At 41.2% G+C, this 26,827-nt stretch overlaps 1 protein-coding gene across 5 annotated transcripts; it reads right to left on the bottom strand.

Moving 5' to 3' along the window:
* Nucleotides 1-60: 60 nt before the first annotated feature.
* Nucleotides 61-24,928, bottom strand: agap2 (ArfGAP with GTPase domain, ankyrin repeat and PH domain 2). Of its 5 annotated transcripts, none has more exons than XM_066673163.1 (19): nt 24,634-24,928; nt 13,874-13,932; nt 11,903-11,990; nt 10,582-10,667; nt 10,281-10,422; nt 9,979-10,113; nt 9,665-9,786; nt 8,490-8,633; nt 8,124-8,207; nt 7,048-7,152; nt 5,785-5,944; nt 5,590-5,691; nt 5,336-5,476; nt 4,280-4,339; nt 3,815-3,963; nt 3,367-3,457; nt 3,009-3,231; nt 2,213-2,486; nt 61-1,038 (listed from the first exon to the last, which is right to left on the bottom strand). In XM_066673163.1, the coding sequence occupies exons 1-19, from the start codon at nt 24,800-24,802 to the stop codon at nt 832-834; spliced, it is 2,541 nt and encodes an 846-aa protein (XP_066529260.1). In that variant the 5' UTR covers nt 24,803-24,928; the 3' UTR covers nt 61-831. The 5 variants fall into 5 exon arrangements, with proteins under 5 accessions (XP_066529260.1, XP_066529256.1, XP_066529261.1 ...); XM_066673159.1 differs by lacking the exon at nt 24,634-24,928 and adding an exon at nt 16,174-17,960; XM_066673164.1 differs by lacking the exon at nt 4,280-4,339.
* Nucleotides 24,929-26,827: the final 1,899 nt, after the last annotated feature.

Raw genomic sequence — 26,827 nt, 5'->3', positions numbered from 1 at the left:
ATCAGTTACAGATATGCCTTATATATATATATATATATATATATATATTGTAGACCTGGTTTAGATGATCACGACTTCTCTAATATGAGAACTATGTCTCATGTCAGACCACTGTTAATCGCTGAGTTAAGCAGACATTTTGAGGAACTTTAGTAAAGTGTTTTAAGTGCTTAACACTTGGTCAGTGATAAATATTCAGAGACAATTTTCTAGCTAATCTATGCCATGTCATGTTCCGTCTGATTTGTTCTGGCTCAGATAACATCAAATCACCATTTGTCAAAAACAAATTTATTTCTCACGCTTTAGTGATATTGGTGTTGTCTTTAAATCTAAGGAAAAAAAAAAAGATGTTATCAAAATTTTTAAAGATTTAAGTTTATTAATTCTAGTACTTAGAAATGCTGCACAATGACAAATACTATTTCCTCCCCTATAAACAGGTTTGTATGTCCTTGGGTAAGTTGTTCATTATAAGGAAGAGATCTTCTTCTTATGACAGTGATACAGTAATGATGAATACTTGTCCTCTGATTGCTCTGAGAAATTTTCTAGGCTACATTTCACCTTGTAACAGATATATTACAGTATAATTAGTATGTATCATATTGCTCCGTATTTAAAAAAAAAAAAAAAGCCATTCCTAATTGTATATCATATAATGACCATGACATTTTTTGCCTTTCCTTAGGAATCTGATGGTACATTTTAAATGAGGACAAAGAAGAACATTCACAGAGATTTACACAGTTTTTTAACAAAATGAAATAAAAATTGACCAGTTTCTGTCAGAAAGATGAATGTTTTTTCTGTCCATAACATTTTGCTAGTTTATGAGACCCTTCGCCTGGAGTTGACTCGTCCAAGACTGGTGATGCTACTTTTGCGAGAGAGAACGGGTGTGGGTGTTGTTGGTGAAGTCTCATTGGGGCAGCCATGTTGGATCAGGATCTCCATACATTCTTGGCTTCCAGCTTGTCGGGCCAGTGTTAGAGCTGTTTGGCCTTGATGATTCTTTGCTTTCACATCACTGCCATACTGCAGAGAAAAAACTAATTTAGAATTTGTTTTTTGTCCAAACAGAGCTGTAGATGATTCTTCATTTACAGGTTAAATTAAAGGTAAAATAAATATAATATAAACATTCATTCATTCATTCATTCATTATCTGTAAGCGCTTATCCAGTTCAGGGTCACGGTGGGTCCAGAGCCTACCTGGAATCATTAGACGCAAGGTGGGAATACACCCTGGAGGGGGCGCCAGTCCTTCACAGGGCAACACAGAGACACACACACATACACACACATTCACTCACACCTACAGACACTTTTTTTTTTTCAGTCGCCAATCCACCTACCGTGTGTTTTTGGACATTGGGAGGAAATCCAGGCAGACACGGAGAACACACCGCACTCCTCACAGACAGTCACCCGGAGGAAACCCACGCAGACACAGGGAGAACACACCACACTCCTCACAGACAGTCACCCGGAGGAAACCCACGCAGACACAGGGAGAACACACCACACTCCTCACAGACAGTCACCAGGAGGAAACCCACACAGACACAGGGAGAACACACCACACTCCTCACAGACAGTCACCCGGAGGAAACCCACGCAAACACAGGGAGAACACACCACACTCCTCACAGACAATCACCAGGAGGAAACCCACACAGACACAGGGAGAACACACCACACTCCTCACAGACAGTAACCCTGAAGAAACCCATGCAGACACAGGGAGAACACACCACACTCCACACAGACAGTCACCCGAAGGAAACCCACGCAGACACAGGGAGAACACACCACACTCCTCACAGACAATCACCCGGAGGAAACCCACACAGACACAGGGAGAACACACCACACTCCTCAAAGACAGTCACCCGGAGGAAACCCACGCAGAGACAGGGAGAACACACCACACTCCTCACAGACAGTCACCCGGAGCGGGAATCGAACCCATAACTTCCAGGTCCCTGGAGCTGTGTGACTACCACACTACCTGCTGCGCCACCGTGCCGCCCATAATATAAACAGTGTTTAAAAATTGTCATATATATATACTTGGTGGGTGTTAACTTTATTTTTACATGTAACATGATGTGTTAATGAGGGCAGTGGCCATAGTTATTTTTGGCGGTTGTGAACTGCGTTCACACATATGTTCATCATGCATTTTCACTGTGTATGGCATCCTTACCCAGACTAAGAGCTGAGTCATGACTACATCTCCCAGTTGGCAAGCAGCGTGCAGGGGGCTTTGAGAATGCAGAGGGGATCCTGCTGTTGGGGCATTGAGCTGTTCTTTGGCACTGTGAGCCAGCAGCAGCAAGAGTTGGGGAAGGTCTCTCTCTGTGACAGCTCTGAGCAGCTGAGTTGATGTCACTTCTCCTGGGTTCTCAGCCAGAGTCGGCAGGGGCGCCACAAACAGCTTCTGCTCATATTTACCTCTGATCCAAGACTCCCTTTGCTCTCTGAGTGAAATACAAATGAAACAGGCCGATGTAGTTATATGTTTATCTGTGTGTGACTATGTTTGCCATCTGTGTTTTTCTTAGGAATTTCTACGATTATTGCCTGGATTTTCTTAAAGGGTCATGGCACTTTTTGTGGTGAAAAAAATACAATTGCAACAGTGGAATTCCTCTAAATTTTAGATCCACCACCTTGCACATTCTAGTTCCAACCATAGACTGTTCCAGCTTAATTTCTCAAGTCCTTGATTGCCTCCGACATACACTTTACCCTTACGTAAATAGGAAGCATAGTTAATTAGATATAAATTTGTATGACAGTTGAATTTCCAGGTGGAGAGAAATGGGGACCACAACTCTACATGAAGGCAGATCTCCAACAGTGAGACTGGCACAAACATCTATTTGGCACCCATCCACAGCTAGGCTACAGTCAGGTTTGGCTGCATGTCATCAAAGAGTGTTGCAATCAGCTATGAACCTCATCCTGTAACTGAAACAATCTCAAGAATTTCCACTCACCTTGTTGCTTCAGGTGTGGGTTTTTGGCGACCTTGTGTACACTTTTCCCAAATGCTGTTGGCCATGTGGTTTCCTATAGCAGTTAATACCTTGGTAAGCTCACTGGGCCAGTCATCTAAGTCCAAAGAGCGCACTCGGGACAAGTGTGTCCCAAGGTTCCGATGGATACCTGAGCACTCAATGCAAATGAGTGCCCCCAGGTTAAGGCTTGCCCAAGTGGGATCTGTTAGAGGAGAGAATAAGGATCATTCATATTGTACTCCACAGTGTTTGCAGCTACAATAAAAGTTTAGCTCTGGTCCTGGGTAGTAGGTAATTATATCTATGAAAATTGGTGATAGATTGAGGTAGCACTCACTTGGTGCCTCACAGTCCACACAGTGGTCATTGCCCTTTGCATTGCGTATGGCTTGTATTGCCACAGCTTCACTCTGGCTGCACCTTCGAGTCTGACACACACACACACACACACACTTATGGTAGGTACTTTCATTCCCATAATGCAGGGGTGCATAATAATGCCTTATTCCGGCCAAGCAGGAGCTTACCTGATCAACTGACCTACCCATGCTCTGCACAATACACTATATTGTTTTCATGTTATTATTCAAATGATAATATATCACTGAGAATCCCTTTGGGAGAGTAATAAACCATCCTCTCTAAACCTCAGTTGGATTGGTGTGCTCCAGCTTGGCTGGAATGAAAGCTTGCAAACGTGCCATGTGTTTTTTGGGCTTTCAAAATTGTACAAACCATACGTAAAGACAGTTTTGTTTTGCTTATGAACCATTGCAAAAACCAACCTTATTTCTACTTTCACAGAGTTGCAGAGAGGCCAGGATTTGGCTCTCGATGGCCTGCACCCAGGCATCCCTTTCCTCGTGATTTTGGGCTTCAAAGTGCCAACTCTGCCCTGTGCTGGAAATGATGATGAAGTCTGCACTCTCCTCCTCTGTGAAGTACATGCAACATTTATTTGTCAGGCAGGAAGTAATCAATGGGAGTCACCCATATAAGCTCTTGGACTAATACATTCAATTCTCATTACCATGACATATGAGATAGGGAGAGAGAAAGAAAAAGAGAGGAAGAGACAGAGAGAAGAATGGAAATGGTCACACAAATCCATTTGCTATAATCTAATGATGTGGCATCGAGGCTGAGAAATGATCAAGGTCACATACAAGCACACATCCACACACAGCAGAGCAACATCCAGGCACTCTGGAGCTCAACAGTACAATCTCCACCACGTGGCTCCTTATTACCTGTTCGGTTAATGTTTCGCAAGCTACCAAAGCTTTTCAATTTCCACATTTTGCGCTTGGCTTGCAGAGCGAGAAATTAGCCCAGGACAGCAGAGGACAAAGGGAGAGGAAGGAAAAAGAGAAGGGAAGAGAAAAAAGAGAGAAGCAAAAGAGAATATAAGGTAATTTCATAGAATGCATTTACACAGTGTAAAAATAGAGCCAGAAAGAACAGAAGGCAAGCAAGGAAAACTTCAGTAGGCTTCTTTAAGCTTTTAGCTTATTATAGCATATACACAATCAAATCATAACATAATGACCGACACTCACTGTCCATTCTCTCAGCTCCACTGTCCACAGGAGCACTTTGTAGTTCTTAATTACAGACCGTAGTCCATCTATTGCTATGCATACATTCTTATCTCTATTTCACCCTGTTCTTCAAAGATCAGGACCCTCACAGGACCACCACAGAGCTGGTATGATTTGGATGGTGGGCCAGTCTAAGTGCTGAAGTGACTAGTAAGAGTGGATCAGACACAGCAGAGCTGCTGGAATTTTTAATGCCCTCAGTGTCACTGCTGGAATGAGAACAAGGTAGGTGTCTTAACAGAGTGGACAGTGTTTTAAAACTTAAGCAGCACTGCACACCACCACCACATCAGTGTCACCGCAGCGCTTAGACTGGCCCACCGTCCCAATCATGCCAGCCCTGTGGTGGTCCTGAAGATTGAAGAACAAGGTGAAAATGGGAAAATAATGTATACAGAGCAACAAATGAATTATAGTCTTTAGTTATATATCAACAAAGTGCTCCCATATGGTTAGTGAAACTCATAGAATGGACAGTGAGTGTAGATACAAGGAGGTGGTCATATTGTCATGAGTGGTGTAAACTGATTCATCAACAGCCATGAAACCGAAGGCTACCGTTAACATTTACAATGTCTACTGGTTTAACTGACATTGACATTGGCCCTTCATCACATTTGGACACTTAAAACACATTGAATGAATAATAATGTGGTGTAGTTTGCTTGTTCTGTAATTGGTTTTCGTGGTTGTAATGGTGCTCACCATCAGCCTGACTGGCTGCAATGTCTCCTTTCACATTCATGCTCTTTTTCCTCTTGGTCTTGGTCTTCCTGTCTGTCATAGGGGAGGATGGTGTGAGGTCTTTTCCCAAAGGAGAGCCCAGAGATCCCTCAAAGCTGGAGTCTGTTTAAAAGGGTGGTATCAAACACATAATTCAAACTTTATTTTGTTTTTCAGGCCTAATGAACTAATGTTTAATTTAACTGAATTTAATTTACCGAGACGCACTGACATACCCATGCTCACTCCCTTATTGGACACAGATGAAGGGCAGCGTTTAACTCTTTGGTCATCTTGAGAACCTGTTCCAGCCGCCTCATCTACAGTCAGAAGACTTGCTATATACACAGAGGAAGAAGAGATCCAAGTCAAAGGTAAAGAGCTTACTGTAAAATGATATCCAAATACAATAAGTTTCCTGCATCACTCACATGGAGTCGCCCCTTCAGATGGTGGCTTGTCTTTTGTGAGGCCATTGACCCCCGGGGCAGGGCCGCTTGGAGGTGCGGCTCGGTGCAGACGTTTTCCTGGTACTTTCACAGTCACACGCAGCAGGTCCATTTCTTTGCAGTGAGTGTTTTGCTTATACTCCTGTTATTAGTCATACACAAATGTTAAAATGCACATTCAGAAGATGCAGGTTTTTGTTTTAATATTTAATTTAATATTGTAAATTCTGTGCAGCAAAAAAAATATTAAAATAGACTCTTGGCTTGAACAGGAAAACCTTCAAATGGCTACATCATTCGTACAATTCTTTAGTGATGCAAAATGGCTCTTGAAATTGGTACCTTGTATTTAAACACCTCATTTACATTATGTGAAAATGAAGGTTTTAATGCAGATAAGAAATGACTTGAACTCTAGGCTATAGACAAATGGCAATCAATCTCTCTTTCTGGAGAAAGAGGCTATTTAGGAAGGATTTGTAAATTATGTAATAGGCAGAATGAATAACCCCAGTTATTAAAGCTGGAAGATTGTGTACGCTTGCCTGTTCGTTAAAATGTAAAACAGTTCCTACAGCAAGAGAATTGAAATACTCAACAAAGAAACAAAACAAAACAAGAAGAAGAAATTGTCCTTTGTCTCACTTTATATAAATACATCATTCTGCTTTCGTCATCTTCCCCTTTTCTTAACTAGATGCTCTGCAGTGATAATGCCTGTTTGTGTGAATCTTCTGCCTGAATTGACTGTGAGTAAGATTTCGTAAACTGTTGCTAACAAATATGAACATATACCAGTAGCTAGCACTTCCCCAGGCCCTTTGTTTTATCCTTTAAATGAATACTCTTGTGTGTCTAAACAGTTGTGTGCTAGTCTAGTTTAGTTTTGCTTGTCAACGAGATCCTGTTTATTGACCCCGCATTCCAGTCTGGCAACAAAACATATGCTGTTTTGGTGATGATTGGTGTATTCATAACTTTGCTGCTAATCAGTTTAGCAGCATCCAAACCAAACAAATGTTGTTGGTGGTTACTGGTGCTGTTTTTTTTAAGCAGGATAATAAATAATTCTGTTCCCATGGTCCTCAGAAAGCCCCCAACTGCAACCACATAGTGGATGTGGGTTTTATTTAACAATGTGATTAAAAACTAGGCCATAATTCCTGTGATTCCTGAACTATAAGTGGAGACTTCAGCCTGATTCAGTCACTGCACGTCCCGTGTAACAAATGAAATGCGACTCACATTGATGTTCGAATGGTACGTTAACATGCCACTGTTGGACAGTGTGACAAACTTCTTCTTCCATTCCTTGTTCAAAGAGCGTTCACTCCGTTTCCATAAAGTGCCCTAACAGAGAAACAAACAAAAAAAATGTTACCACTTCGGGAGCATAGCTGCATCACTTTTTTCCCCAATGACATCAAAATCATCCAACTTCATCTGCTAATGATGCTATTCATTGGTTGTTTTGGACAGGAAAGTGTTTCACATTAAACTAATCTGAATGGCAGTAAATGAATAATGTGTTATGAATTAAAGGTTGAAAAATTGGTGCAATTACCCTATGAGAGATAACTGTAACATCAAAAATATTTTGCTTACTTAGAGATCAACTCACTCACACCTACGGACAATTTTGAGTCACACATCCACCTACCAACGTGTGTTTTTGGACTGTGGGTGGAAACCGGAGCACCCAGAGGAAACCCACGCAGACACAGGGAGAACACACCACACTCCTCACAGACAGTCACCCGGAGGAAACCCACGCAGACACAGGGAGAACACACCACACTCCTCACAGACAGTCACCCGGAGGAAACCCACGCAGACACAGGGAGAACACACCACACTCCTCACAGACAGTCACCCGGAGGAAACCCACGCAGACACAGGGAGAACACACCACACTCCTCACAGACAGTCAACCGGAGGAAACCCACGCAGACACAGGGAGAACACACCACACTCCTCACAGACAGTCAACCGGAGGAATCCCATGCAAACACAGGGAAAACACACCACACTCCTCACAGACAGTCACCTGGAGGAAACCCACGCAGACACAGGGAGAACACACCACACTCCTCACAGACAGTCACCCGGAGGAAACGCACGCAGACACAGGGAGAACACACCACACTCCTCACAGACAGTCACCCGGAGGAAACGCACGCAGACACAGGGAGAACACACCACATTCCTCACAGACAGTCACCCGGAGCAGGATTCGAACCCACAACCTCCAGGTCCCTGGAGCTGTGTGACTGCGACACCACCTGCTGTGTCACCATGCCACCTTCAGCCTGTACTCATACCTGTTTAATAACAACTGGTCTGCTGCTTCCCACATCAGCTCTGCTGTCTGGGGTCTTCCTCTCAGTGTCACTCCCCCGGCGGTTCTAAAATGGCAGGCATGTCAGATAAAGCATCAGTGATACACAGAGATGAAAGAGACAGAGCCAGAAAGAGGAAGACAGACAAAACATGAGATGTGGTGAGAGACAGAATGATAGAGAGCTTATCTGACATGCTTTGAGTTCCTCCGCTTATGAAACAATTGCATTTCTGCAATCATTCACTCCTCAAACAGCTCTCTTATTGTGAGAAGGGAATGGCTCTCTCTCCCCAAAAATCTCTGTGCTACTTCACTTTTTGGACAGTATGGAGACTAAAAGACTAACCGTGAATAAGGAGGTCCGTCGGCGAGGGACGTTTCTCTGGGAGCCCCCCTCTCCCCCTGCCCCTACCCGTATTTCTCTGTGACCTATCACAGGGGTGGAGGGCAAAGAGGAGGAGTAATCACTACTCTGACCCCCATTACTGGCCTGGGAGAGGGAGAGAGACGAGAGAGAGACACAGGACAGACAGAGAAGGATGTTAAATGGAACAGATATAGAATGAAGTGGGGGTAGGTGGGCGGAGTAGAGAAGACAGACACCAAGATAGAACATGACAACTTTTTTTTTTTTTTGAAGACCCTTATCTTATAATGTTTTTGTATTTTAGTGTTCACGTATGACGTGTGGGGGTTTATGTACTCAAAAAATTAATATTATTATTATTATTATTACATTTTCTAACCTCTCTCTATTCCTTAAAATTAAACAGGCTTTTACTGGACCTTAAATAAGAATGTCATCATCATCATTACCTCTGTTCTTATTGGATGACTATTGTGCCTCATTCAAAAAGGAATCCTGAGTAAAACACACCATATAATTTAACAGTTTAACAAATGGGTGGCGTTAAGGTACTCACTATATAGTTTGCTCTTTTGGCATCTATTTAATATATACATACACACACACACACACACACACACACACATACACACACACTTAAAGGAAGGTGGCTGCAAAGATCTAACCACGGTAACTATTTATAACATTTAGAGCCTGTTTTATGTCTGTTGTAGCAGAAGGTCTCTACTGTTGTTGCGACTTATTGGATTGTTTTAAGCAGCCATCATTCTCTAGGTCTGTGTCTCATAAAGAACACTTCTAATTTTAAAAACATTTATAAGAACTATAATTTATTCTGATTTTATGTATAGTACTGCGATTTATTCCTTTAATAAGTCTTTATAATCTTATAAAAATGCAATAGCATAGTAGATAATACGACTTCATACTAGGGTTAGACTCCCACCTCAGGCAAGAAGCTTGTTAGAGTGGGTTTCCTGTACCCTGGCTGTATACTTCTAAAGCTCTAGGGAGAAATGTACTTTATAAAGATAAACCAAATGTTTTTGTAGCAATGTAGGTGTGAGACGCTTTGATAAGTCTGACCCGCTCTTATCTGTTTATCTGATAATCTATGACACCAGAACCATACTGAGAGATTAGGAAGGTAGTACCTGTCCTGGAAATGAAGAAGCCACTGGTGTGGAGGCTCCAGGGTGGCTGGGGGAGTTGGGAAGAGACTTGCAGGAAGCTAGAAGAGCAGCTTGTTTCTTTGCTGCTACTATCTTCTGGGACGCTGAGAGGTGAACACTGGCATATTAGCATGAATATAACGTGCAACACACCAATTCTAAACATATAGTGCACAGAATTAAGTTTGTTTCAAGAAATAATACTAAAAAACAAAGCTAAACTGGCCATTACAAACTCCCTGGATAATATGTTTTATTAAGGATTATATTATTTCTAAGTCAAAAAAGAGCCGAACCCTCATTGAAGACTCTGTCCACGTTCAGTCCATAGGTGGCACAGGTTTCATAATATGTGCAGCGTCGCACATCTGCACAAAGCTGCTGCACCCTCTTATCCTCGATCACACGGACGTTAGTAGTACTAATCTTATCTGTGGAGAATAGCACAGCGACACATTGATTCTACTGCCACCTATAAAAGAGCTGACTTAGGATCAGTTCTTTGTTGACCATATGGGAAAACTGGTCAGCACTATTATTCTGAGAGGTTGGAGTAGGTGTAAATCTGCTGCAGACCACAAGTATGTGTGATACCTACCTTGGGTACCCACTACAATGAGGGCGATGTCCGCAGTGCTGCGGTGGGCACTCAGTTCACTGAAACAGTTGTATACTTCCTGAAAACTAGCTTCATTTTCCAGGCTAAACACCATGATGACGGCATCCACCCAGTTGCTGAACTACAGGACAAAGTTATGGTTATGGTTTAGAATGCATATAAAACGATTAAGTCCATTCATGATTAATTAAAAAAAAAATGTTTACTTTTTTATTACGTCTCTGAGGGCTTGGTCTTCACAAACTAGTCACTAAGCTAGTCACTAAAAATTGTCACAAACCTGTGGACTAGGAAGGCCTGTTTCCTCACGAATAAGAAGCAAATGGCTTTGTCCATCCACCAGTACCTCCTTCTTGTATCTGCCACCTGATAAGGGAGAAAGGAAATAAAATTGGGAACCAGTATTTAATGAGATCTGGGTTTGTGTCAGTTATAAAGAGACAATCAGGGGTACAATATTTTTTACTGAGTTTAATCCCCAGTGATGCCTAAGCCATTTCATGTCAGGAGTCCAAGACAGCGAAAGTGGCCTCTCTCTATTTGTGTGTGTAGGAAGCTCACCCCTCTCCCCATCACTCATTTTAGTGCTAGCAAATACATATGTGTCTGTTAGCTAACACAAAGTGTGCTAACATAAAAGATCTAGTCAGTTAGCATTCTCCTTAAATCATGCTGAGTTTTCGTTGTCATTGTGTTGGTAGCAGTTCAAAAGGAACAGCGTGAGTTCATATGAGGAAACATGCAAGACTTAATTAGCTACTGAAACGGTATCATATTCCAAAAATAGCTTTAAGTGTGCTAAGAGAAACCACTGTAAAAAGTGCTGTTAAATAGGGGGATGCCGTTTTATCTTGAGAGCAGTAGCAAAGTTTGAAAGATTTTTAAAAGAATAACAGTATTGGGGTGGATATTGTCAGCAGTGTGGCATAGTTGCAGAATGCATGCTGGGTATTGTAGTGAAAGGACAATAATTAAGAAAAGCAATGCAAAATTTTGAATTTGGTCAAACAAATGTGACGTAGAGCTGCTTTGCTACAGACTACTTCATAACATAACAAATAAGATGTTAATTGCTAGTTTAAGGCCAGAAAGGCTTATTGTAAAAGATGTATATTGTCTTTGGCCTTTTAACCGTTTTTAAGTCCCTGAATGAGTCTGCTCTTATAAAGGAGATCTGCTCAAACTCAATATTTCCTCAGGTCTTTGAGGTCATATGGTCTTGGCCTTTGCAGTTGCAGCGCAAAAACTATGGAACAGCCTACCCTTGGATATCAGGTCGGCACCTTCTATTCACATTTTTAAAACTAAACTTAAAACCTTTTTTGATCGGATAGCCTCCGACCCTTCTGTTTAAGTTGATGGCTTATGTTTTTGTCGTGAAGTTTATGTACTATGTTTACATGTGTGTGTTTTTTAATGTATTGTTATTTTCAGCACTTTGTTTTTAAATGTGCCTTATAAATAAATTACTTACTTGGATGATTTCCTCTAACAAAAAAAAACAAAAATCCAGTCCTAACTAGATAAGAATCATGGGCTGCATGTGAAATCTCATTGAGGATTAGACAGTGTAGGCTGTTGAAAGAGGCCAAAGTTCTCACCCTCATGTGACTCCTGGGGAAGGTAGCTTCCTGTGATAAACCTGTTTACCAGCGCAGTCTTTCCACTCCGCATGTTACCGAGCACCCCCTGAATGAACCCAGAGAGAAACAGAAGTAACAAAGAAGACATTCAACATTTACACTTCTACTGCACTGTACTCTCTTCCTCAGAAATCAGACACTAGAGCACAAATATATTTTTCTTAACAGAACTGCCTCATCTTGGTGTTTATTTTTTGTTCAACAAACTAGGCTAGACTTATATTAGAGCATTATACACATGAAGAACAATCAGAAAACATCCATCCTTCCATTATCTGTAACCGCTTATCCAATTTAGGGTCGCGGGGGGTCCAGAGCCTACCTGGAATCATCGGGCGCAAGGCGGGAATACACCCTGGAGGGGGCGCCAGTCCTTCACAGGGCAACACAGACACACACACATTCACTCACACACACGGACACTTTCGAGTCGCCAATCCACCTGCAACGTGTGTTTTTGGACTGTGGGAGGAAACCGGAGCACCCGGAGGAAACCCACGCAGACACGGGGAGAACACACCAACTCCTCACAGACAGTCACCCGGAGCTGGAATCGAACCCACAACCTCCAGGCCCCTGGAGCTGTGTGACTGCGACACTACCTGCTGCGCCACCGTGCCGCCCAATCAGAAAACAGGAATGCTGAAATAGCTGGATAATATATTACATATATTAATATAAATTACATATCGTCACTGTCCAGTTAAAAAAAAAAACGGATCTCCCAAAATAGCAACTTTATAGGAGAAGGGAAAAACCTCTTTAACTTTCAATGAAAGTCAATTTAAAAATAGTTTTTTTTTTCATTCATTCATTATCTGTAGGCGGGAATACACCCTGGAGGGGGCACCACTCCTTCACAGGGCAACACACACACACATTCACTCACACCTACGGACACTTTTTGAGTCACCAATCCACATACGTGGATTTTTGGACTGTGGGAGGAAACCGGAGCACCCGGAGGAAACCCACGCAGACACAGTGAGAACACACCACACTCCTCACAGACAGTCACCCGGAGGAAACCCACGCGGACACAGGGAGAACACACCCACTCTCACAGACAGTCACCTGGAGGAAACCCATGCGGACACAGGGAGAACACACCACACTCCTCACAGACAGTCACCCGGAGGAAACCCACGCGGACACAGGGAGAACACACCACACTCCTCACAGACAGTCACCCAGAGGAAACCCACACGGACACAGGGAGAACACACCAACTCCTCACAGACAATCACCCGGAGGAAACCCATGCGGACACAGGGAGAACACACCAACTCCTCACAGACAGTCACCCGGAGCAGGAATCGAACCCACCATCTCCAGGCCTCTGGAGCTGTGTGACTGCGATGTAAAAATATTTTATTTCAAGTAATTTTGCAGCATTTCTATTGGCCCATTTATCAAGAAGTTGTGAAGGGCAGCTGCTGTGTTCAAATGAGTAAACAAAAATTCCACACAAATGGATATACATTTTTAAAACTGGACAGCGGTAATTTATAAGCAATAACTAAGCAATAACTAAGAACTCATGTGCACTTTCATGTGAATATGGTAGTAGGTTCTACAACATGACTACGTTCATTTTACTAAACAAGGCTGGTCCTAATTTTTATCATTTGTGGAGGGCAAGACACTGAATGGCAATTTGACAACAGTCAATTAGTCTGTTATATAATAGTGATTACAAAATCCAGGACTGGAAACTGGATTTATAAATCTGGATTTGAGGACCTGAATAATGAGGGTGGGACAATGTTTAAACAGAATGCTGTCAGTGTTTTATTATTTTGAAATGAATTCCAATATATGACTAAGTTAATAAGCCTTTAAATCTTTAAAAATCTACATAAACACTTGTATTGTCCATTTACCCTTTAGTTTATTCCTGTTTGTATGAAGATAATGTAATAGTCTTACCAGTCTCAACTCTGGAATAGAGCGATTCAGGGTCCATTCCTGGCTGTTGGCACATGATGCTTTGAAGAGAATGAGAGAGAGTTCACAGGCGGTCAGATGCCTTGTTCAAACACATGAAAGATTTGAATACTGAAAATAGCAAGCAGCATTTATAATATTAGAATCAAGCTTACACATGAACTGCTGCCTATCTTTTCTGTTAGTGATGACAGAATGTCTGGTTGTACTCAAACACAGCGTAGTGGACCCAAAACTCCAAAATTTACAAGTTCTATAAGACAGCGCATTAATTCTAACCCACTTCTCGAATTTTAAAAATAAGAACAAATGGCCAATTGGAGAAGCAGTCGAATGGTTACTTTAAAAGAATCCACAGCTTCCCTTAAATCTAACCAGCTCTTTGCTCTCATGTCAGTGTCTGCAATTCTTAAAAATGTGCACATTATTTCAACTTTGTTTTGTTAATAACACAACTTGTCTACATTTTACATTAGTAGTAAGTGGTTGTGACTTTTAGGGCTATTTTTTTAATTTAAAGAAATCAGTTTCTCTGTGTTTACAATAGAGCAATTAATAAGTAAATAAACAAAAAGGTAAAGTATAATTATTTTGGGGATTGAAAATAAAAGCCTAATTGTTTCAGCATTAAATAAATCTTGATTTTTTTTGGTGAGATTAGAAAAAGCTCTGAATGTACACATACGCCCTCTCTTTTCTCATAAGTGAGGAGTGGCTGAACCCCAGCTGTGGTGCTGTCATCAGTGACGGATGGAGTAGCATGCTGTTTCGTCTGCGATTGCTTCAGTCGTGGCTTACCAACTGTGGCTCGATGTGGACATGTACAGGGGGCAGCTAAGGACTTGCCGGACAGTGTTTAGTCACATATTGCTATAGTGATTTGCACTGCTTGACCAGGAAGTCTGCTGCTTCCACACACACACAGAAGCTTGTGATTGAAATAAAGAAGTGTTTCTGAACGCACCACTATCAACTCCCCACTTCCTGTGTGAAATGCAGGCATTCACATAGGCACACCAATTCAGACCGTTTCTGTGAGTGCTTTATGAGACAGGGCCATCAGAGAGTACAACTCTTATGCACATCCCAAAGCCTCCATATATAGGAGCATATCCGGAGCTGCCAAGTCTGAAAAAAGGATGCTCTATGTGTCAGATTCTAAAGCCTGTCTTCCTTTTTTTGGATTCTTTTCAAAAGCCACCCTCCCTCATGGACTCCCCCACGCTCCGCACATACAGCCCTCCTCTCAAATTCATTGGGCCAGGGACTCTCTCCCTGGCATCACGCAGCCATACAACAAGGCAGCTCCGTCCGCCTGCCTGTTGCCATGACAACCCTACCACCAGCCGCTCCATCAGCTTGCCCGGAGAACACATACGTAAATATTTTCCTGCGCGCATGCGTTGGTTTGCACACAGACACCACCTGCACTCACAGTTCACGGACCACACACATGCAGACATGCAGCTATAATCACACTCCCTTTCTAACTGATTACAGAGGCACCTGTGTGGGTTACACTGCGACAGTTCAATCCTCTGAACATTTAAGGTTACACTTCATGTACAAAGCTGCTGTACACTGAATTGTCGGTCTCCACGGAAAAGGATAATACATAATCTTCATATATTTTGATGGATGCAGAGTCTAAATGCATCGGCCAAAAAGTAAATCTCCTCACTGATGGTCTGCCAAAAGATCTTAGGCTTCCTTCATATCTAAATTTCCACCTTGGGGTGTGAGAGACGTTTTAAACATTGATTTTCTTTTTAAAAAATGCTGCATGAAAAGAATGGAAGAAAATGGTTGGGATAAAAACAGGCTGTGGGTGGAACATCAAAGATGGGATTAGGACATTGGCTGTAATTGCACAGCCTTTGGCGTAGGCATTATCAAATTCGTTTCTTATTCCAAATGTTCCGGATAAGGAACGGGGACATTTTTTTGGGGGGGTGACAGCATAGAAAAGATGTCTTTAACTTATGCCACAGCTACTGGATTTAAAATAGGACATAAAAAGTCATTCCCTCTTGTAAGAGTCAAATGATCTGGGCTTTTGTCATTTCTTGCAGTTTCCCATTCTATTTCTGATTATTAAAATGATACACATAGACCTGTGCAGGCCGTAGGGTCCCTTTTATTTTTATCTCTTTACCAGTGATTAAAATGTAAAGGAGAGAAGGGGTGATATCTCCTTTAATATATGCCCCTTGCAACATGCTCTGGTTGTGATCATGTGACCTGAAAGAAACTATGAATGGGAATGGAAGGTTCTTTCCTACCTTCATCCTCACTGGACTCCCTCTGTGACAAACCAGGGGTTTGGACTACCGTGCCAGTGTTGGGAGGGACTTGAGTGCTCTTGGTGAAAATGCCACTAATAAATCTGAGCATTTTGCGATCCCGTGTTGAAGCCCCCTGCGACTGACCCGGCCTCATGTCTGATGACACTTGGTCAGCTTTTCCTTTCAGAAGGTCTTCAGAAAGGCAGTTCAGGTCACTGTTGTCCAAGGTACGACTTTTCCCTTTGCGCTGGGGCTTGGAGACCATGGTGACTGGAACTGGAAGGGACGTGGAACCAGCCTTCAGTCGCTCTGCTCTTGGGCTCTGAGTTCGCATGGCTATTGTCACTTCAGTAGATACTTTAGCCACACTGCTTCCTTTCAGATCTTCCTGACTGGGCTTGGCCTCACAAACAGCCCAAGACGCCCTGAAGGAACTAGGAGCAGGACTAGCAGGGGACTGGATTCCAGACCTGCTATCCTTACGGTCCAGGCTCTTGGAGGAGGCATGCATGCTCTCTCTGGCTTCTCTCAGTTCACGGCTGCTGAGAGCACCACTGTGTGCCTTCAGGAGGGACATAGGCCGCTTGCTAATACGTCCTGGGACATTGCTTGTGGCTGGGGGTTGGGCAGGATCAGCTACTTCCTTGGCTATAGGTGTTTGAGCTACTGCTGTGGCTTCTCTTACCCCACCATTTTCAGTTGCAGATGAGGTTATTGATTTTTGCCTGTCACCGGGGCAAGCACCATCTGTAAAAAGAGCTTTATGTTCCCTGGGGCTTGGAAGTATTTCCTGCTCTGCTTTGAGTTGGATATCTTTCCTGGCCTGTGGCTCAGTGACCTCTTCTTGTTTCTCAGGATGTTGAACCCCATTGCTTGAGTCCGTCTTTGGAGGTGGTTGTTTTCCACCCGCTCGGCTTGTCTCCCCGTCCACGCTGTGCCTGGCTTTTTCCGCCCCATGTTCCTCAGTTGTCTCCACCTTTACCAGGGTTAGCGAGATGAGGTAGGTGGTTCTATGATGTGATATGCCAGTTCGCTCCATGAGATCCAAGGTTGCCAGGCAGAGAGACACAGACATAGATTAGTCTGATCTGTGAAATGTCCTCGGTTCTGACCGCAAGTGCAAAAGAAAAGAAATTCGACGAGTGACGGCAGAGAAAAGAATTGCTTCCCCGGAGTGGACCAAATTGCTACAAGTGTCCTTTGTGCCCGCTGATCTCATTGTTAGACTCCCACATGTCTCCAAACCATGGATATCCCATTTACCGCCACATGAATGGTTTCAAACTTTAAACAAATCCAAATTGCTTGCATATCTTTAACCTCAACCTTTCAGCAGAACAATATCAATCAAAAGAGAAATGAATACCATTTACTGTGATGGAGAGGAAGATGACATCCCACTGTTGCCTTCAGACGAAGGCATGCCATTTGCAGCCATGCGACAGAGTATTGAGAGTATGGAGGGTGAAAGGAATACAGGCAAGAAGTCTACCTGACACAAGGGACCTTGGGGTAAGCCCACAGGGAGTGATCCCAGGTTTCTCACAGAAAGTCCATCCATCACGCCTCCAGTGTTCTGAGGTTTTCCACCATACGGATGGCAGACCCCAGCATCAAGTCCCACCGGTGCTCAAAACAAACCTGCATCCTTGTGGCTGAGAAAGTTCGCAAGTCTCAGATCAGGCGTCTGCCCTTGAGCAGAGGAATCCCTCAAATCCCTTTGTGAGATGCCTTTTTGTAGTGCCCACGCAGAGCAGCATTAAGCTGGAGGACTTTGCTTGCTCTCAGCATCTCCCTCCTCTTTCTCTGCCTGCCTGCCCTTGTCACCAACCAGACAGCTCACAGCCTCTGCTTTCCACAGCTAGTCCCCCCCACCCTCCCTTTCCCTCTTTCCCTTTCTGCCTCCCTCGACCACCCCCTTTCTCTCTCCCTCCCTCTCCTCTTCCTCATCCTCTCTCTCTCTCCCACTCTCTCACTGGAACACAGGGTGGCAATGATGTGTTTGTGGGAAGAGGCAGGCGCACGCTCAAAGGACCTAGAGCCAATGAAATGCTTGTGAAATGAAGGGGAGGAGTCACAGAAATACCTAATCAACAAATGAGAGCATCTAAATTAGCGTGGCTAATCAAGACTGCTGTATCCGCGTAGACAGCTTTTTGTTATTAATCTCACCCTACATGACACAAACAACAGATCTTCTTTCATCAGTTAGTGTGGTTGAAGAGCTGAAAGTACCCAGAGCTGCAGCACCTCCCTCCCCAACCTTTTTTTTTTTTTCTACTCTAGATGCTGAGGCAGCTTGTTACCAAGGTATTCCGGAGCATAAACTCCTCCTCCCTGCACTGGTTCTATCTAGACTCTCACTCTTTATAGGCTTCTTTGTTCCTAACCCTACACTTTGGCAATGCAAAAATGAATATTATCATGTCTGCACGTGTAATATTAACCATTAATGTGTCATCCTTTTTACAAATTAGGGTTGTTCCTGTTTGCATGAGGAGTACAGCTGGAGTAACACATCTGGCCTTTTTAGTCAGTCACTCAGAACCTTCATTTCTAAGTGGGGAGTGTGTTAAAATGTTAATGTGTGGCCACATTGAGAGGAGGAATCAATAATAAATGCTATTGATTGGACATAAGAGGGCAAATGTCACTTAGGAGAAGATCAGCAGAAGGTTTCAACTAGAGTTGCATACTCAGCATTATAAACCGTCTCATCCAGTGCTCTATCTGACATTACAGTCCCAATAGGCTTGTTTACCATGTAGTAGCTCTCACCTGGAGAAGCGAGGTCATAGCTATAAAATCTAACCTTCCACCTGGGGAAGGGAAGTATCTAATTTTCTTTCTTAGAAAGTAGCCACAAGGCAACAAGGGATTTACTGCTTTCATGTGTTTCATGGCATGTATGCTACAAATAAATTATGTGCTCTGTATTAGGAGGAAATTAAGTTTAATTAAGGATGCACTATGACTTTCGAATCACATTGATATATACATTTTTTTCAGAGTTGAACTGTAAATGTGACCAACAAATGGCACATTCATAATATTTAGGTTTGGTTTATTTTATATTGCTACATAATGCGCTTTTAATTATATTTACCATATTTGTAATCCTCTATAAATTAAATATAATTTCCAAAACTTAGCTGTAATGCTAATCCAGGTATGTTTATGGTTTATTTGCTGTAATTTCAATGGCAAAATGCAGAGAAAAGAAACAACGGCACGGTGACTTAGTGGTGAGCACGTTCGCCTCCCAGCGCTGGGATCTTGGGTTCAAGTCCCATCTGGGTGGAGTTTCCATGTTCTCCCCGTGTCTGTGTGGGTTTTCTCCGGGGTCTCCAGTTTCCTCCCACAGGGTAGGTGAATTGGCTTCTGTCTAATAACTGTCCTGTGAGTGAATGAGTGTGTATGTGAATGAATGTCTGTTTGTGTGAGTGAATGAGTGTGAGCCCAGATATGGATTGGCGCTCTGTCCTGGGTTAAACCCTAGTGCTCGATGTAGTCCTCCAGGTGGACGGTCGTTCCTGGTCGAGAGTACGCTGTGCGTGTTTGGCTGCCGCTTCTCGCCAGTGTGTGTGTGGATTGTAAAGCATCCTTGGGTGTCTAGAAAGGCGCTATATAAGTGTAACAATAGATAGATAGAACACTGAATTCTACTTGCCCTAATATGGCACAGTAGTTGTATTCTAGCGCAAGGACAACAGCAACATTCACATGAACATACATAACATAAATGTGACTGAATGTGTCAGTGTGTGTTGCCCTGAGAAGGACTGGCACCACCCAACCCCAGTGTGTGTACTGGGTAAGTGGTTACAGACAACGAATAAATGAATATTAATATTAATATGTTACACTAATATAGCACCTTTCACATACCCAGTGACTGTATGCAACAAAATATATCTGTAAATATAGTATATATCTTCACTGTTCAAAACATATATATCTCCATGTTTGTACATCCTTTGAACACAGTGGCTGTCTGATTGTGTGAAAATTGATGATGATGAATGAACCAATAGAAATGCTCCAAAATTACTTGGAATAAAATCTTTTTACATTGGCCTCCATTAAAAGTTAACATGGCTTTTTCCTTCTCCAACAAATTTACTATTCGGGTGATACAGGTTTTTCTTTGAACAGTGACGGTATGTGATTAGAATCAGCAAATTTTGCATGAAATATAATGGGATATTGTGAATGGCCTGGTATTCCCCTAAATTTCAGGTATATGTTTTAGGAGGGCCCATTGAAGCTAGCCATATTTTAGACATTTATAAACCCTCCCACTAATAAGAGATCCATACATTGTGAAGGTCTTTATTTAGTCTAATCTGTTCTGAAACCTATCGGCAAATTTATCATCTCTATCATTTGATCTTTCTTTCTGTTTCCGTCAAAAAAAAAAAAGGTTTAACAATCGCTCTCTATTTTTGCAACCCCCCTCCCACCACCACCACCACCAAAAAAAACCAAATATCATATTCACACTTCTTTACTCATCTCCTTAGAAGAACTATTCTCACATGACAACACATTATGCCCAGGAGCATCAGGGCATGATTCTTCACTCTTTTTTTCTTTCTTCAGTGCTTTCTGGTCTACATTATTTTCTTTAATCTGTTGAAGGCTGCACAAGGGCCATTTAGGGACCACTCAGTTGTTTGCTAAAGGGATGCTTCGCTTATCTTCAGAATGTCTGCAGAACTATTAAGTTAAGACACAACCAAAGAGAATCAGACAGGGTTATGGTTATGAAATATGTTGTTTGGAGGAACTTATAGATTCAGATTTTAACTGAGGAGTTAAAAAACCTCGAAAGGCTTCCTCACATATAAAGCTACTGCTTTAAAATGGTCTCCAGTGTGTTACCTGTTGTCTGTGACCTTATTTTCTGATATATCTTTGGCCTACAATGCATTTTTTAAAATTCAGTAATGGTTGACAGATTTAAGATATATATTTTTTTTTCAGATTTACACTATTTTATCATTAAAAGCAAGACATACCAAATTTCAAAACACGTATAAATCACTTTTGGATTGTAAAAACAGGATATATTTGTGCCATAAACACTGAAGTATTTGGTTCCTATCACCACTAGAGTAAAGAAACCAGATCAATTTACCTTCACCATTTCACTTCAAACAAATTAGTAACATGTTGTAGCATCTTAAACGTCTGTTATATGAAGAGATTTTTTTTAAATGTCTGCATTAGATCATTAGCATTAGCATGGTCATATAAAATGAATAGGATAGTAGATCTGAAGACATTTCCTTTGCCTCGGTGCTCCACATACCCAGTACCACAATCTGGTTCTGTTTAATTAGCTCTCCACTGATGATCTTTGCAGAAAGCAACCTAATGGGCTTCTTTAAGAATATTTACTTCTCAGCCACAACAGTATCCATTCACTGAGGAAGTTTTTGTCATGGGCCTCAGCCTCAGAGAAAAGGTGGAGTACTTTCAGATCATCTATTGTCGTCAGTGAGATTAGCGGTAATTATACATACGAGAGGAAGTAACCTGAAGAGGAAGTGAATTATGGAGAGCTAATCTGACAAACTATATGAAAGTCAAATTAAGCTTTGTCAACAGAACATCTGACCCTGTGGCAAACATCTGTGGACTTCTGGTAACATCACATTAAATAATAATGTGTGCTTGTCTGGGGGAAAAAAACACCACTAGAACCTCAGTGTCAACAAATATTCAATGTCTTAAAATATAGTAACAATCAGTGAATGCTATTGCTTACAGTGTGAAGGAAATCGTACCAAGATTAGTATTAGTTTTTAAATATAGTGTGTAAGACTGAAGTGACAGGTGGCGTCTGAGATGAAGAGGAAGTGGGTTTTGGGGCAGCGAGAGAGCGGCAGACAGGAAGTGGGCCCATACATACGGCCGCTGCCATGACAACCTATCAGCGATGGTGATCATATTGCAACATGAGCTTTTAACTTAATATCCAATAGGATGAATAACTATTGGACAATGTGTAGACAGAGTGACTGATGTTTCTCAAAGCACAGAGTAATGGAGATGTATTACTACAGGATGAGCTCTATTGAACCTGTGCTGCTCTTAGGAAATTACATGACTGATAACACTGTTTTACTCTTATGTGGTTTCTGAGAAATCATCACAGAATATCACTGCTAAGCAGGCTTCATTTCTTCCTTCCACAGAATCTAGAGCCTTAACCCTTGAAAGAATTATTTAACAAGAACAGATTTTAATTTTATCCTTTTTAAAAAGATTAATAAATAAAGTTACATCAATTAATACATGTGTACAATGCACATATCTTAACATATTTGTGAGCTTTAGAATACACCAGAATGTATCTTTTGTGTATGGCATTTATATAACTCTTTGTTTTTCTGAAAAGATATTGACATTATATTGCTAACTTTGCTAGCACCTTTATGGGAATCACTATGTTACATTAGCACCAAGCCAGCTTAGGTTTAGGTGTCACTCCATAAACAAGGACTTCTTGGAATTTGTAAAATAAACTTTGTTTTTGATTACATTATTTGTTCTTGAGTGAACTTTTTGAAATTGCATAAATATTCTTAAAGAAGTCCATTAGGTTGCTTTCTGCAAAGATCATCAGTGGAGAGCTAATTAAACAGAACCAGATTATGGTACTGGGTATGTGGAGCACCGAGGCAAAGGAAATATCTTCAGATCTACTATCCTATTCATTTTATATGACCATGCTAATGCTAGCATATGATGCTAAGTAAGGTTCAGTAAATTACTTAGGTGAATGTTACAACCTGGTGCACCTGGTAAAACAATTTGACTATGTGACTGAAAAGAGATTTGACAGTACACAGAAATCCATGCAGTAAACAGTAAAAAGCATCACTTTAAATTCACCACTGGGATTTTCTGAATGTGTACTTTTGTAAGATTTACATGTTAAATGTATTTACACTACCTTTCAGTTTTTAAGTTAAGTTCTCAGTACAAATTAATTATGCCTTGCAATAAATTAAACAATGAATAGGAATACAATTTAAATTAAAATTAAAAATGACTTGTTTTGAGCAGAATTAAAAAGTGTTAAACCTTCTGAGAAGTTGTCAGGGCAGTTGAAATGAATTCTGGGAGGAATGTTTACTTTGACATGAGTTTGCCAGATCTGGTTTTGAACAAATGTTATTCAAGTTGCCATAGCAAAACATTTCTTTACTGCATTCACACACCTATCACACACACTAATATTCCACTGACCATATATCTAGGTGCACATTAAATATTTACAGACTGTAGTCCATCTGTTACTCTGCAAATGTGTTATCCCACTTTCACCCTGTTCCTCAATGCTACATCTTCTTAGGTACTTGGTTAAATACTACGTACTGAATGCAATGCTGCATTTTTAATATGCCTCCAATCTACTGTCCACTCAATAATATCTCACATTATGCACACGTAGTAGAATTATAAACAAGTTATTTTTGTTTATTTACATATCTGATAATGCCTCTGCCCATGTCCATGCACATACATACACCTTTACAAAATGTGGATTCACTTAGATAAGCTTTACAGAGAAATGTGAAATTTAGGTTTACAAATGCAGTACAGTTAATAAAAATGAAGGATTTTCAGATACTTTACCCATGATCATTTAAACTTACACTATTCCAAACTTCAATACATATGTCAACATATATCAGTTTGAAATAACAAACGTCTGTTCATTACTAATACATGCAAATATCTGACAAAACCGAGATGATTCTGATATCATTTTATATCCTTGTTTTCCACATCGTGGATGTTTTCAAATTTCTTCTGAGCGAGGTTAATGACAGCCAAACTAAAGGCTTTGGACGTCACATGTTTCATTCTTTGAGTGGGTAACTAGAAAGAAACAAAGGTGGGTGCATCTCTAAACTTCTGTGATGAGCCATTTCCGCAAAGAGGATACATGATTGCAGTGAAAGCTTGTCTGACCTAGATTATACAGAGCAACCATCCTGTGATCCTCTGCATGAGGTTAGATCAGATTCAGATTGTTCCTATATTTTTGGGGAGGTTTTAGGGCTGAGGGGGTTCATTTATATTTGATATAAATAATCCCACAAATAAATCGGTCACTCGAGGTTACGGCAAAACCTAGCTCAAATGACGTGTTGTTGATTTGTTGAGATTCTGAGTGGCTTGAAGTTCATTTCCTCTACAGAGGACACACATCTGCACATGTTAATGTACTTCTAATTACGTCTGAATTTAGCATGTAGGGAAAAGCAGGAAATAAACTGATTAATTAATCTGAAATAAACAGATGAACAGAATCCTCCGATGAGGATTTGTTAATCTAGAAAATCAACAAAACATGACTTTTGACCAGAGGTATCCAAACTTTGCACATTACTGTGCATTCATCATAGGTTTCTATGTAATTAAACACCGGTTTCTCACCTTTAACACTGTGGAGATAGACCTTAAGGCCTGTCCTGAGCTGTTGGTCCTCGACCCTCTCCAGCTGTTTCAGCAGTTTGTTGAGGGTGTTCTGCAGGCTTTCGTGGCGCTTCACCTCGGCTCTGATTGCACTGGAATGTGCCACTTTGACTGAGTTACTCATGGTCATTCAGGTGAGTCTGAATAATATGGATGAAATTTATTCCTGCCACCCATTGGCGTCCCTGGCCTTCCTGTCCATGCCTCATTCACATGCAGCAGTGAGAAGACACTTGAACCTGCAGCCCAGGCTTAAAGGACACGCTTAGAAGTACTTCAGCTTGCATGAATTTCCTCTGTGTGCATCTGACTTCACTTCCTGATTTCAAAAAAGTGTTGCCAGCTCATAGGCTGTTCTCTCGCAAACAGGACTTTGTGGTGAAGTCAGCTCAACTGAAAAGGGAAAAAAAAATATCGCAGACGAGTTATTCAAAATAAGATTCGAGAAGCACTGGGCCTAGTTTGTTTATTCATGTTTATTCATCAGTTAAACACATATGGTACATGATTAATAATTCATCTTGTAGAGAGTGTATAATGAGAACAATAAAGCTACAATTTTCCAGTGAACTCAAAATGTAAGGCAAACAGGACTGAATCAGCAAACTGGTCTGTTTACGAAGAGCATCTCTAAATACACCATTATATCAGTGAGAAGATTCTAGGTCTTCAGAGGAAGGCATAATAATTTTATTATAAATAAAGTAATATCCATAGTTCATTTTATTTATCATCTTGCTTGCTCTTAGTCTATCTCCCGTTTATATTTACAAACCCTATTTCCAGAACATATTTTGAATGTAATATTGCAAAGAATTTAGGTCTTTCACCATCTACAGTTCAAAATATCAGGGGAAATATCTGTGTGTAAAAGCCAAGGACGGCACCTACAGTTTGCTGTGGGTGACCATTGAGTTTCAGGTGGTATTGTTTGAGAAACCATCATGTTACCGTGAGGACACAGCCACATGGGCACTTTCGAAAATCACTGTTCATCAAAACAGTCAAAAAACAAAGTCTGCTGCTGCATCGGTAAATGCAGCCTGAACTGTATTATGCAAGAGGAAGCCATATATTAGACACCAGTGCCATCTGGAATGAACCAAAAGACAGAGGAAACATTGTATGATCAGATTCAGAGTCCAGGTTTCCAATTGTTTTGGAGGAAAACATACAGTAGATTCTTCGTTTCAAATAAGAAAAAGACCATCCAGACTATTACTAATGAAATGTGCAAAGTGATGGCATGGGGTTCATTAATGCTCAAAGAATGGTTGATCGGCATATTTCTGATGCTGACCCTGAAAAATATTGGTATTTTGGAGGGACATATGCTGCCATCAAGACGACATTTCCCAGGATCTCAATGTCTATCTCAGCAGGCCAATGCCAAGCCTCATTCTGCACTAATTACCACAGTGTGGCTTCATGGACATGTGTGCTTGACTATCCTACCTCTAATCCAGAGCTGACTCTTACAGAAAATATATGGTGCATCATGAAAAAGTGAATCAGACGATGGTGACTGCATACTGTTGAGCAACTCAACAGTAAGAATAGTAAACATTCACTTACAAAGCTTTAACAATCATTATCTCCACTTCCTAAAGTAAAAAATAAAACGAAAATGTGATGTGACCTAGAGGTGAACTTGCCTATGTCTCCTATTTTTTAGAGTGGTGCAGGCATCAGTTCCTAAATTTGTTTATTTAAGAGAATAATATGTAATTTGAGTTCACTTGGTCATTGAAATCTGAAAATCTTTTCTTTGTCATTGTTTCTGTTAAGTAATGGTTCAGAGGAATTCACAAATTACCAATGTCAGTTTTGTTTGGTTTGTTATTTTGCATTTTTAGAAAGTGTTCTGACTTTTATGGAAATGGGTTTTGCACATTGATATAGTCAAGTGATTTGTTTTACTGATTAGGACTTCAGGAGCTGGACAGAGGGCTTTACATAAAATGCTGCTTGGTAAATACCTTATACAAGCTTAAAATGTCCATATTTAATGTAAACAAACCAAACATCTGACATTATGTAATTTTTTACACAATAAATGTCATCATGCTTTCTACCACTAGTGTAACATTACACATTATTTTGGATAATCAAATCACTCATTCATTATCTGTAACCCAGTTCAGGGTCGCGGTGG

Source organism: Hoplias malabaricus, chromosome 5 (assembly GCF_029633855.1).
Source record: "Hoplias malabaricus isolate fHopMal1 chromosome 5, fHopMal1.hap1, whole genome shotgun sequence".
Classification (NCBI taxonomy): Eukaryota; Metazoa; Chordata; class Actinopteri; order Characiformes; family Erythrinidae; genus Hoplias; species Hoplias malabaricus.
Note: the sequence above shows the minus strand (reverse complement) of the source record. Positions and strands in the feature narration are given on the sequence as shown.